Source organism: Hermetia illucens, chromosome 3 (assembly GCF_905115235.1).
Source record: "Hermetia illucens chromosome 3, iHerIll2.2.curated.20191125, whole genome shotgun sequence".
NCBI classification, from domain to species: domain Eukaryota; kingdom Metazoa; phylum Arthropoda; class Insecta; order Diptera; family Stratiomyidae; genus Hermetia; species Hermetia illucens.
The window spans coordinates 145,946,442-145,960,239 of record NC_051851.1 but is presented as its reverse complement, the minus strand read 5'-3'; the positions used below and the strand labels follow the sequence as shown (position 1 = coordinate 145,960,239).

General features: G+C 39.9%; 1 protein-coding gene across 7 annotated transcripts in view; it reads left to right on the top strand.

The window, feature by feature from the left end:
- Positions 1–1,422: 1,422 nt before the first annotated feature.
- Positions 1,423–13,798, top strand: part of LOC119650766 (BUB3-interacting and GLEBS motif-containing protein ZNF207) — a 28,966-nt gene continuing 16,590 nt past the window's right edge. For 5 of the 7 annotated variants that reach the window (XR_005249372.1, XR_005249370.1, XR_005249373.1 and 2 more), the window contains exons 1-6: positions 1,424–1,635; positions 1,879–2,189; positions 9,686–9,923; positions 10,020–10,368; positions 10,634–10,795; positions 11,058–11,193. Coding sequence is in view for 3 of the 7 variants with exons in the window: in XM_038053868.1 (XP_037909796.1) it covers positions 1,595–1,635; positions 1,879–2,189; positions 9,686–9,923; positions 10,020–10,368; positions 10,634–10,795; positions 11,058–11,193 (1,237 nt within the window). In the remaining 4 variants the exon portion in view is untranslated. Of the gene's footprint in view, positions 1,636–1,878; positions 2,190–9,685; positions 9,924–10,019; positions 10,369–10,633; positions 10,796–11,057; positions 11,194–13,798 lie in introns of all 7 variants that reach the window. The other 2 variants (XM_038053867.1, XM_038053869.1) reach the window with 2 other exon arrangements.

Below are 13,798 nucleotides of genomic sequence, written 5' to 3'. Positions count from 1 at the left end.
TACAAAGGGAGTTCACCCGAAGTATGAGAGTCCAGGGGCTATCCCGGTTCCCATGGTACCAGTATACCCCTGGTAAGGTTTCGTGACTAATTGCCACTTCAGATGAGTCCCCGTGCAGACTCAGGTCTGATCGCCCTGATTAGGCCTTTGGAGCATTCGCCTAGAGCGCCTCCCGGTGTCACCACTATGGGGGTTCTCCTCGGCCACTTGGTTTTGGTTCAGCCGACAGGGTTGCCGCCCCGTCTTCCTCACTGCCACCTCTGAGCACCTAGGGTAAGGAAGTAATCAATCTCATGGGGCGCTCTGTTCAACCACGGGTCTAATTTGTCAATGAGCCGCGCAGTCCATCTGCCCCTTGGCTCATTTTGCCAACAAAGTTGCCACTCGATAAGCGTGTGTTGACGTTCTTCGCGGGCAACCACCTCTCTTAAGTTTTCACCCTTACGGCGGTAGATAGCTTTGCGATCCTTGGCAAGGAGGGCAACGGGGATCACTCCCGTGATCACCATCATAGCCGGTTCGGAGACGGTGCGATAAGCAGACGCCACTCGCAAAGCTCCCTGCCTCTGCACTTGAGGAAGACGTTTACGGAGGATAGGCGAGGAGAAGCAGAAAAACCAGAATACTCGGTGCACTGAAGGGTCTATGAGCTACCTGCACTTGCGTTTTTCCTAACTACTCTCTGAAACACCTAGATGTTTACTGTCACCATCCTTCCTCCTTTTCCGATGCGGCTTTTGGCGAAATCCATAAGTTGGAACATCGGCGTTTTGTACCGAATTGTTCTCTTCTTCAGTGCAAAACGCCTTGCACCCACATCTATGAAAGAAACGTTTGTCCGCGAAAGAAAGGTTCTGAATGTTTAATTTTTCCAAACTTTTGTATTTCGCCAAAAATTTACCCGAAATATCGATATTCGCGGCAGTAAGTATATTTACTAGCAAAAAAGAACGAAATATACCCTACAGTATGCGTTTTTATGCCTCTAAGAAGAAAAGAAAGATATCAAATGCTAATTTGTCCATACTAAATTTTTCATTTAGAATTTTCAAATCTAGCGGATACTCCCACCAAAATAAGAAATCTATCCTAATTGGATTATCATCGAATGTCTATGCCCAACACCAAAGTGCTACCTAGCAGATGGCATTAAAAATGAACTAAAAATTCAGTTGCAAAGTTCGGAGTAGAAAGGAAGTTTTCATCATTAAAATATGCAAAACTGCAAAATCAAAATCTAAAATTTATTTTCTACCTTTATGTATCTTCTGTTGTACAAAAAACATCTCTAGTAATATTTTCTTGTCACGGTCTATTAAAAAGATTCACAATATTAACTGGCTGAATCGAATAATCTATGGCAGCATTGATATTGCTGAATCTCTAATTCAGCCCTGGCTGTCGTCACAATATGTCAAAATCACTAAAGTCAGCCATTTTTCTTTTCACCGAGTTGACGAGGTTTCGCAGAGATAATCGCGTGAATTAGTTGTACTTGAAATTTCGTATTTACAGTTCAAAATCAACTTAAAGCCTTCCATTTAGTGTTGTGGATTTTACAATCTAGTTTTATATCGTCCTAAGTGCATAAAAAATGGGTAGAAAGAAGAAGAAGGCCTCAAAACCATGGTGCTGGTATCCTTTTAAAAAACGCATCGAAATTTTTTTCCGCTTCGACGTAGTTTATGTAATCACTTTCGGTTTATTGTTTTCCGTGGTCGTTGTTCGGAAAATGATAACTGAACATCATGAAATTCGTTTATTTACACAGTGGTCAAAAGTGATTTTCCCTTAACCCAGATTTCTGTCCGCCACTTTTTTCTCGTGTGGCAATTTCTTTTTTTTTCTGTTTCTTCCAATCTAATTAACGTGAAACAGGTATTGCAACCGCGAGTTCGATGACGAGAAGATTTTAGTGCAGCATCAAAAGGCGAAGCATTTCAAATGTCACATTTGCCACAAGAAACTGTACACGGGCCCGGGGCTGTCGATCCACTGCATGCAGGTGCACAAGGAAGCAATCGATAAGGTGCCTAACTCGTTGCCAAATCGGTCGAATATCGAAATCGAAATATTTGGAATGGACGGGATTCCGCCGGAGGAGCTGCGGGAACATGAGCGACAGAAGAACGGCGGACGTTCGGATTCGGAGGATGATGAGCCCGCAACCAAGAAAGCGAAACCAGAAGGTGAGTTGGAAATGGGAATGGGTTGGGTCGAAAGTCATTGCCTTTGGGGGTTTTGCGTTCTGGATCATATTGGATTTTACGGAAGTAGTGCGGGGACGGTTGTGAACCAGGGGAGGAGATTGTTCGAACATTGACACATTTCTCTTCAGAACAACGTGTTTAAGTTAATCAGTTTTCGTTTGTTTCCATTCGTCTGTTTTCGAGGTTTGGTAATTTTTTAGCGCCATTGAGAAGAGCATATATCTTGGGGAACTGCCTAGATAGAAGCAATCGAGGGAATAATCGCCCCAGATATATCATTATTAAGGAACAGGTCAAGGAAATCTGGTCGACTTAATATCTGCCCAAATCTTCTTCAAATGCTACACTGGTTTTCGGCCTTTCTCATTATATCTAAAGTAGCGCGCCTTCTTTGGAAATGAAAGTTTATTGCTCCTGCTCTGTCCAAGTTGCAACTTCCTAAACTGATAAGATCAGCTTCTTATGAAAAAAAGCCTAGTATGGTGGTGTATGTCTGTGTAATCCAACTTATTGAATCGCTCTCCTGCAACTGAGCAGATAAGTGATTAGCTAGATTTAAGAACCATTTTGCCTCTGCGAGTTTCTACCAACGAAAGTGTGAACACCTATCACAAAGGATGGTCTGCTCTGCCAAGTAATACATATGTATGTCCTGGCACAACTGCAAGTGATGGAACCTTAGCGCAACAGTCAAAAAGTACGACGCTAGCACGCTCCAAAATGAGCAAGATATCAGGCTTTTGTATGAATGCAGTAGATAAACGACATTCTGTGAGGATGTCACTAAACTAACATAGTACACCTCGGCTTATCATCGCATCGGATGATCGAGTCTGGGTGCTGTAGATATTACTTATCGAAAAGGACGGACCCGCTGGGAAGCAAATCTCTCAAGTTCAGCGAAGCGATGGGGAAGTGTTTTAAGCAAATCTGCACAAAGGTCATGAATCTCTGGAAGGTTGCGGTTACCGTTCTGTTGAGTCAATTATTTATTTACTTATTTAATGGGAACAATACACAGAAAACAAATTCCTTATTGCATATTGCCCTCAGAGGGAGGAGCAAGTGACCCAAGCTGTAGGGCGTTGTAGGACCGGCATAGCCTCGGGATCGGAGAGTGAAAGTAAATCTCGAACTCCGCGAAGGGTACATCAGAAATGTCCCCACTATGTGTGTTATGAGACGAGGCGATACGGAAAGTAATATCCGAGTTGGCGGAGCAGCCCATCAGACAATTGCAGAGTTTGCAAAGAGTACACATATCAAGGAAGATACGGCGTTGCGGTAGCGAAGGGAGATTGAGGGTGTGGAGTCGTGATGGATAATCAATCTGTGGAAGGTTCTCTTTGTAAAAGAGAGTCTGGGTGAATTTGCCTTGTATAACTTCAAGAGCGCGACAGCCCCGAATGCAGAAGAGGGCAAGACTACACAGCAATATTCAAGGATGTTTCTGACAAGGGAATTGAAGAATGTTAAGGAGGGCTGGATTAAGATAAAGTCGTTCCTCCTCCGACTTTATCTCAATCCAGCCAGTAAGATAAAACCAGACATTATGGAAGCTTTATTGATGATGTCAACGAAGTGGGAATTGAAACAAAGTTTGTCGTCGAATATTACTGCCAGGTCTTTGAAGGAGGTCGGTAGTGAAAGGGGTTGTCCAATGAGAGAATAAGAAAAGGATGTTGGTGAGGGTTTAAGCGAATAGCACATTCAGTGGCATTTGTTGACATTCAGTGTTAGCTTGTTGACCGAACACCAACGGACTAAATTATCAAGGTTGGACTGTAAGAGAGCACAGCCCAACGGAGACGAAACAGGGGCAAGCAATTTAAGGTCCTTTGCGTAACGCAAATACGGGCAGGTGAGGATAGAGGCGAGGTCAGGAAGAGTACCGGGTCAAGTATAGAGCCTTGGGAAACACCAGAGGAAGGAGAGAAGGAACGTGATGAGTAACCATGAAAAGGAATTGCAGGAACGGTATGAGAGATAAGGGGAAAGCCAGGAAATGACTGAGGGAGGGGTCTAGTAATGAAAGTTTAGAGAGGAGAATATTATGGTTAACAGTATCGAAGGCTTTGGAGAAATCAGTATAAATAGCATGTACTTCCTGTCATGAATTCAAGCATTTAGCAAACAAAGTTAGTAACGACCAGAAGGTTTGAAGCTGTAGAACTATGTTTCACGAAACCATGCTGCGCCAGAGAATGGTCTCCGCTCTTGAGGATAGGGATGATAAGGGCCTCTTTCCCGAAACAGTGAAAGTAGCATTCATCCAGACTTTCGTTGTAGATTATACACAGGGGGAGGGAAATGTGTTTTCTATAGTTAAGGAGGAAGAGGTTAGGAAGGGCATCGGGGCCGGGTCCGACATTACCAATGAGGAACTCAACCGAGGAAGGCATAAGGAGAGGAATGGCCAAAGATTCGAAGGAGTATGCAGTTGTGAGAGGTGTAGACGGTAGATGGTTCGAGGGAGAAAACACTGAAGAGAAGTAGGTGCAGAGTAAGTCTCAGGACTGTTGTGGGGAGTTGGCAGTGGAGTCAGCGAAACTGATAAAAGAAGGGAGAGATTGAGTGGGGATTACAGGAATTGCGAGCGTGAGACCAAAAGGGCTTTAAGTTACCGCAGACAAGGGCAACTTCGACGCTCAGTAAGCACCTTTTACGCGCTTTTCTGACCATTGACTTCACAGTAGAGCGTATAGACTTCAAGTGAGCAAGGTCGGCGTCATTCCTAGAAGCCCTGAACTTCTTCCGCAGTGTATGTTTCAAGCGAATGTAAATAAGAATTTCCGTTGTGAACCAAGTTGGCTACGAACATAGGCAGGGAGGGGAAAAAGGGACATAACAGGAGAGGAGAACGGACAGGATATTGTAAAAGGTGTCTAGAGCTTGATCACACGATGAGTTGCTTAATATATGTACCAAGTTGAAAGACGCTAAAGCTGAGTTCAGACCATCAAAATTGGCTTTGCGGAAGTTGAACTTAGTGGATTTATGCTTGGTTTTGCGTTTTGAACGAGGGAGCTGCGCTTCAAATTCAAGCGCGGGGTGGTAAGCGTCAGTTTTGACATATGGGGATGTGCAAAGAAATAAAGACAGGTGGTGCTCGGGGAGGTTGGAAAGAATTAAGGCACAAATCATGCACCTAAAAATTGTTTAAGAGTAAAGCCGGAACTATAATTGGGCATTTCTAAATATCAAAGTTTGAACGAATGTAAATTAGAAATCTGCCAAAATCCATTCTCGTCCATAATGTCATAGACTCGCTTGAATACTTGTCATTTCGAGGTGACGGTTCGGGCATCTTACTATTCACTTGCGTCTACCATTTTGCAAAAAACAAATTTCGAATATTTCCTAAGACATTTGTTTGATTTTTTGCCTTATTCGGTATATGCCGATTATACCTAATGGAGACATAAATACTGACACGTATTTTAAGTTATAAAATTAAAAATAATGAACTATTTTTTAAGATTTTGTGTGAAACAAAATCTAATTAGAATCGAGTCGATGTCTGTCTGTCCGTCTATCTGTCACACACGATTTATTCGAAAACGGCTAGACCGATTGTCACGAAAATTGGTGAGAGCGTGTGATCTGTTGTTCCCTTTACAAACAGCAAGAAGTGCCATTTTGTGTTAAGCTTAAGTAGGAACAAAATTCTTTTTTCACAAAATGTGGTCAAATTAAAGCGCTCAATTACCCATATTTGATCTCTGGTAGTGAGGGCTGAAAATATGACCCCGAAAAAGTGTAACAGGTCTCAGAACCAGAACCTATCTAACCGAAAAACCTGAGAAAAAGTCACAATGGTGTATCTACGAAATCTAGGCCTCGAAATGCATGCCGGGCCGATATTTGCACAAATAAAGTTAATAATAGTATATTAGCATATTTTACAAATTTAGCCGGATCCTCCCTAAAGTGCTAGAACTACTACTTTGATCACAGTACAGTCATAGGGGATAACATAAGGCATAACTTTAGAAAGTTTGAAGGAAAACCAATTATTATTAACAAAAATATAGAAGATGAAACTTCTACATTTTATGTGAATTTCGTGCATTCTTAAACCTGTATGACGTCATCATAACATCAATTCGTCAATACCACAACAAAGTGATCTCACGTGAATGAGGGATCACAGGGAAACATTTCGTTTTAGTTTTTTAATCCTTTATACATTAATATCAATTACTCCAGAGAAACATGTATGTATTTATATGTACATATATGTAAATGAGACTTTGGGGTAGTGCCTAATTCAGATAAATAGATAGATAGTATTCAATATACGTACTTTAGATGTACATATGAATACTCTTATGCACGAAGTAAATCGGAAATATGTGTACGATCAATTTATATACATGCATATGTATGTATACTATTCGGTAATAGGCGATGTTTGTTTGTTTAGGGTGAGCATAATATCTACGTTTGTAATATGTACGTATGTATATCTTGCAGTTTGCAAAAAGGGTTATATACGAACGGAAAAATATGCTTAGAAAGTTTCGCACATAAGATGAACACAAAATCTTTATATCCGAACCGCCAGCTTCCGGTATTCCGACTTGGTTTTTTGTATAAAACAAAACATTAAAATCGATTCACTGTCTGTATTTTTGTCTTACACACTTGTCTCCAAAATGGTTAAATCAGTATTGAATGGTGTCATAGAGGAGGAACATCTCGTGCTACAACCTCTACTCAGGATCGACAAACAAATATTGCTATTAAGAAAAACCCTAAAGCAACTGCTAGAGAAGTTAGAGAGGACCGTAAAAATAAGAACTATAGAGGCTAGGTACATACAGAAGAACGAAAAAACCATTTGTTTCAGAGAAAAAAACCGAAAATTTCGACTCAGCTCCGTTCTTGCCCATAAAAATTGCATTCAACAGCAATGTAGGACAGTATTATGGTCAGATGAAACGAAATTTAACCTTCGGGGATCAGATTGCAAGTCCTATGTACATCGTCTTCAGGGTACAAAGTATAATCCCAAATACATGACAGCTACGGCTAAGCACGGAAATGGAAATATTATGGAGTGGGGTTGCTTGTCGGGAAATGGAATTGGGCCCATTAAACGCATTGAAAGGACGCTGACGGCGGTTGGCTACAATAATGTTTTAAGCAATGTTATGCTCTCATTTGCAGAGTGAAACATGCCACTTGCTTGGACATTTCAACGTGACAAATAATCCAAAGCATACTTCAAAGTTTGTTAAATCTTGGTTGATGGAAAATAAAGTTAGAGTCTGTCTCAATCCGATTGAGAGCATGTGGAAGATGGTGAAACGTAAAATTGGTAAAAAAAAATTTCAAAAATTATGCTGAACTTTACACTGAGGTAGAAAAAGAATGGAAAGTCATTTCACCTGATTATATAAAGAAACTTATTGTCAATGTCCAGAAGATTGGATGCTGTCATTAAGAACAACGGTTACGCAACCAAATATTAGAATAGTCTCAAAAATGTTGTTGATTTGTGATGAGTTGCACATGTTTTGAGCTGCTGAATTTTCGCTACTTTTGTTTATTTAATTATTGTTATTGTTAAATAATAATAATAATCGTTGGCGCAACAATCCATATTGGATCAGGGCCTTGAAGTGTGTTAGAGCACTTCATTCAAGACCGTAACGGTACACTAGGAGGCAATGTGGTCAGCATTGCGCTCGCCCGAGATTATTACCCTGATTTGACTCAGGTACTCATTCACAGCTGAGTCGACTGGTATCCGACGTCAAATCACGGTACAAATTCCACTGCCACCAGTGAGATTTGAACCGCGACCTTCCGTACGACAGCCTTGTGCTCTAACCACTCAGCTATCCGGACAAATAATGGAATAATATTTTTGTTTAATAATCACGATTAATTGTAGTTAGTGCGTTCATATGAGATACATCCCCTTTCGATACCCGCTTAAATGAAGTTAATAACAGTATATTATCAGATTAATCCCCATTCAGTTCATCCTAGAAGTCCGAAATTTAGTACGGTTGTAAATGGTAATATGATCATTTCGGAAAGTTTGACCAAAACTCATTTTCGTTAAATCGAGGACATCTTGATATACGAGGGTCGTTTGAAGAGTCCGTTCAAATATAAAAACTACTTAATTGTTTGGGGTGAACCTTTTTTATGTTTCAACATAGTCTCCTTTTAGGCTTATACACTTCGTCCAACGCTGCTCTAGTTTGTTGATCCCATCCTAATAATAGGATTTGGCCAAGTCTGAAAAATAGCCATTCGTTTGTGCAAAGGTGCAGAGTCATCATAATGTTTATCTATCTTCTCTTTAGTCTCATGAGGCATTATGCCTTTCGTAAAGCAATGCGTTATCACTACATAAACTTCTTTTTCATCCATTTTTTGAAAATCACTCGAATTCCTCGATTCAAACGAATGCCAAACACAAATAAATAGACCGATCTGACAGAAACTACATGTGTGTCCTTCCAAGATATGCGCCTAACTAAACATAACCCCGATACGCGCCTAACTAAACATGACCTCGATACGCGCCAGTAATACCATTTCTCTGACTTTGCACGGATTTTTCAAACGACATTCGTATGTGGATTGTTAAAAAGCGACCATTTATCGAATTGCCATATGCCCATTCCTTCCAAAAACACTGTAGGTTATCGTATTTGCTAATGTTGAAATAAGCATCTTCGATTCATTCATTCACAGTCGTTTAATATTACAGTTGCAGGGGTATGAGCATCACTAACTTGGCAGACTACACATTGCTTCCTTGAAGAGCACATCTTTTCACAATATTGTCAAAAATAAACTTCGCCTTACACATTCATCTCCATGAAATGATAATTTCCATATTTAGCACACTCTTCTGAGTTTTAACTATATCAAGATTCCACAGACAAATGAAATCCTCGAGAAGCGCAGTTTTACTAATAAAAACTGAATCTGTTATAAATGCGCTTCAAGTACTATTAGTTGTCGTTACATTATTATTAAACGTTTGGCACTTTAAGTAATTGCTGTGTAATATTAGATTTGATATTTACTGACACCTTTAACATTTTGGCTAATCCTTCTTGATCGCCATTGATTCCTTTATCCTTCGTTGGATTACCATTTGATCGGTATCTATGCCTGACATTGCTTCCGCACCGATGTACTCATCTAGGTCCTGTGGTGACCTTTTGGGAAACAGCCAGAAATATGGTCCAATACAATCGAGAATAAATTTCGCTATCTCGGTTTCTGACGCAGATTGATGACTTACTTCAATCACCTTTTTCGACTTTTTGTTGAGGTTGCATTTTAGCGCCGCCCCTGTGAGGCTTTTGGTATGTTGTCAAAGTACGCAAAATAACTTGCTCTCAAGATGTTCAGCTTATCTTTACTCTGAATTTATTCGATGCCGATTAAAAGTCAATATTAGCATGACAATCTTTCTATAAATCTATTTCGTTTATTTTCAGTTCCTGCCACACAAGCTAACATGATGATGCCAAACATGATGGCGCCACACATGATGGGTCAGTTTACATCCATGGGTCCAATGATGACACCAATGGGTCCCATGCCGCCATATATGAATGCTGCCGGGATGCAACTCATGCCGCCACATATGATGGGTGCTCCGCCTCGGCCTTTGTTTCCGGCAGTGTCTACTAGTACAGTACCTTCTCAGGCAAAGCCAACTTTTCCCGCTTACAGGTAAGGGATTTACATTCTTTTCACACAAGAAATAAAATGATTCAAATATTTCCTTTTTCTCAATTCATTCACTATAATTTCAAAATTTCTTCGTAGTAATGCTACGATAAGTGCCCCTCCTACCACAAACAATCCTGCTGCTGCAGGTGCTGCAGCAGCTACAAGCAATGCAACAACCGACGGACAGAAATCGTTAATAACTACAAGCGGAACAACATCAAAGATTATGCATCCACCTGAGGATCTAAGCTTAGAGGAGATCAGAGCACGAAAACCTAAATATCAGCGAAAGGCGATAATAGCCACGTCCTCATCGTCTTCAACAATGCCAATGACATCGCGTGCTCCAATCTGTTCGCAACCAAGCAACAATCATATGCTTCACACTTCATATGCTCCCGTCACGTCTGTAGCCACATCAACAGCAATTTCACAAGCACAGGAGGTATGTTTTCATAGTAGAGGAAATTCGTAAAAACGCTTTCTGGTGCGGGGTTGGTTACAGTACCGAGTCAATTGAGCTTTGTTCCTTAAATTTGAGATCTGAGGCAAAAGTTTTGTTTGTTACGCTGTTGGCTTAAATACTATCAGTTAATAATTGGATTAAAACTTTCACGTAGTTGGAATGATTTGAGTTACCATTGTTGACTGTGATTGCTCTAGTGACCATTGTAGAAACTGATTTTGTTATTTGATGTGAATATTTACAGCATGCAGCGGCAATGGCTGCAGTAGTCCAAGCACAAGCTCATGCTGCTCAGGCGGCTGCTGTTCAACAACAGCAACAACAAAAACAACTTGATGATCTTAATCGCGCTGTCATGTTGCAGCGACTGCAAGCGGCCAGACCTACAGGACCGCCACTTGGAATGGTCAGTATTTTTGTTAAAGGATCGCATTGCATTATTTCAAGCCGTTGTAAAACACTTACTTCCAACCAACTTTATTTTTTAATGCTTTAATATTTCACACGTTATTTTTCACGTCAACACAAAATCGTTTTAGTTTTGCATGTGTTTTTAGTTTTTTTTTTGTGTAGATAATGAGAGACACACATTGAGTGTAAGGGCTCGTTTTTAGTTTGAAGCTACTTTAGGAAAGGGCAAGATTTCATGCTAGAATTGTTCGTTTCAGGTTCCAGTGGCGTCATCGCCTATGTCCCTAATGCAACCAATGATGCGACCTGCTATGGCTCTCGCACCACATGGCGCCTTGTTAGGTGGCAATATGCTTCGGCACGGGCCGCCCGGCATGGGAGGAATGCCAGCAGGTAGGTTGAATTTGTTTAATTTAAATCCAAACGCGTTCCATCACGTGAGAAAGTGATAACTGAATAAAAATTATAATCCTAAAACTCCCAAATGAATCAATCACAATAAAATACTTTTTTCAATTGAAACCTCCAACAAAATGTTGTAATTTCTAACCCATGTCCACATCCTAGCCTAGTCCACATGTCTTAATTGCAATAGAAAACAAAAAAACATCATCCACTCTATCTTCTACGATCTTTGATCTTTCGTAATTCGTAAGCAAACGGATATCAATAAAAAATTACCTAGACTACGCCGCAACTTTTCTCAGCCGTATTTAAAACGCGAAACAGTTTGCTAATAGCTTCTAGGAAACACCACCAGTTCCCCTTCCTTGCATTATAATTTTATCTAAACCATTCATTCCATTTAAATTAGTTTCATTGAAAACAAAGAGAAATTTCCGAAATGTTTTGAAAGCGAAACACTAAATGTTTTCATTTTTATTTTTTAGTTTATTTGAATATTTAATACTTTGAAAGATTCAATAACATTCCTTGCCCTTAATGATTTTTCTGATATGTATAATTTAATAAATACTTGATAAATAATATGCATGAATAATCCATATGATGTTTTCGTTCGTGTAAAGTTCTAACTAATTGATTATCTTCAATGGATAATCTTAAATTTTTCCCTTTTTCACTACTTCAAACTGTAAACTTACTAGTTTTCTATATCAATTGTGTTGTTTTCTTTTAAATTTTACTGTATTTCAACTGCAGCCAATAAATACAGATAAAATGGCATTCTTTCACAGAAACAAAGTTTGTTTTAGTTTCTCAAACTTACGAAAATTGCACACGATGCATTTCATTGCAGATGCCTCCCAATCTTGCTCAAAATTTAATCCGAGTTTCTATTCTCCGTGTAAGGTCTGCATAAAGAGAGCAAGAATAGGAACTATTAATTCGAGTTCGCGTTGAATATAAGACAGAAAACATAATTTTAAGCTCCGCTTCATTTTCAAAACGATTCAACTTCCTTGACCTCTTGTATGCCTCTTTCTCTTGAAATGAGACTTTTTTTGTGAAAATGCCGCAACGCGTTGTCATGACACAAGATGTTCGGCAAGTTCGGTCTGAATACGGGAAACGTGTGTCCACAGCAAAGTCGACTGCAAAGATCTGTTAACTCACTGTATAACCGGTAGCAACATTCTTACAATAAGTGGTACGGCGGATATGAGAAAAACCGTTAACATTATCTTCAGTCTTAACTTTGCTTGCGGATCTTCAATTCCTCACAGGTCGGTACGTTTCTCTTCATTAGTGAAAAGGTTTGGCATCATCCCTTCCCAAATCTTTCGTATGTTCAAATTCGCGTGTAATATCTTGACAGAGGTTTCTATGTTGATATTTAACTCATTAGACAACGCACAAATGTTTAGACTCCATTCAGATGGGTTGAGCGGTTGGTCGGAATTTACGCCGGTAGAAGAGTGATGGAGCTCCTACAAACGGATCATGATCTATCCATTCATTCCCCTGCTTAAACTGCTTCGACCATTCGTGCGCATCTTCGACATGCATTCGTCTCCGTACCCCGCGTGTAGTTTTCGGAGGTTTTCCGAAGATTTTTCACACACGTTGCTTGCAATTTGATTCACTCACGATGCTACTAAGAAAGTTGCTTTCGTGCTATCGACTTCAAACCTCGACTAGAACTTAAAGAAGGCTCCCCTCTTTCCAAACATATGCATTGATGTAGTCTCCATTTAGAGCAATACCTAACACATTGGCATTGACGCACTACATTTGAAAAAAATAGTTGAGGTCTTCAAAATTACCTTTCCTTTAGACGATTATCTCGGCAATCTTTCTAAATTCAATAATTTGCTCAGTGGAGACTGCTGTTGGTTATCTGGATACACAGACATTTCTTCGTACGTTTTTCGATATAAAAGTAAAAGTTAAATTAGCCATCTTCTGTATGAAAAAGAACCAATACAATACAAATGGATGTCGAATCCAAACTTACTTAAGAGTTATTCCAAAGTTATGTCCTGCGCGATAGTCATGCCAATTCACTTTCGAAATCTGAGCATGAATGCCAGAAAAGTTAAGAGTGAATCCCATTTAACAAATTGAAACGCGTTTTGACTGAAAATCAACTGTTTTTTCGGTCTCGGCTCATTTGTAACATGCTATTCACTCACTTCATATCTAGACTACGGCTTGAATTTATAAATCTACATCTCCAGAACGTTTCATGAATGTTGGGTCGAATTCGTCTCGCAGAAGTTAATACAAACTAGAGATTAAGTTGGGTCAGTAGGAGTAATTCTTTTTGACAAAGGTAGTATTTATCAAAACCACTTCGTGTCTCTGTCGATGTTCATCAAAGCGCCTTCTCACCACTCCTCTTTGTTGTTCTGTCACAGGGATATCCAACGTCCAGCGTCCTATACACTGCCCTACGCAAATGATGTTTTCCTAGCGTCTAATAGCAAAAATGATCTCGAGTAACTTGTCCAAAAATGGAATGATCGCCTCATGCATCACGATATCAGATTGAATCTGAATAAAACTGAATTTTTGTCGACCGATCTCTATGAAAGAG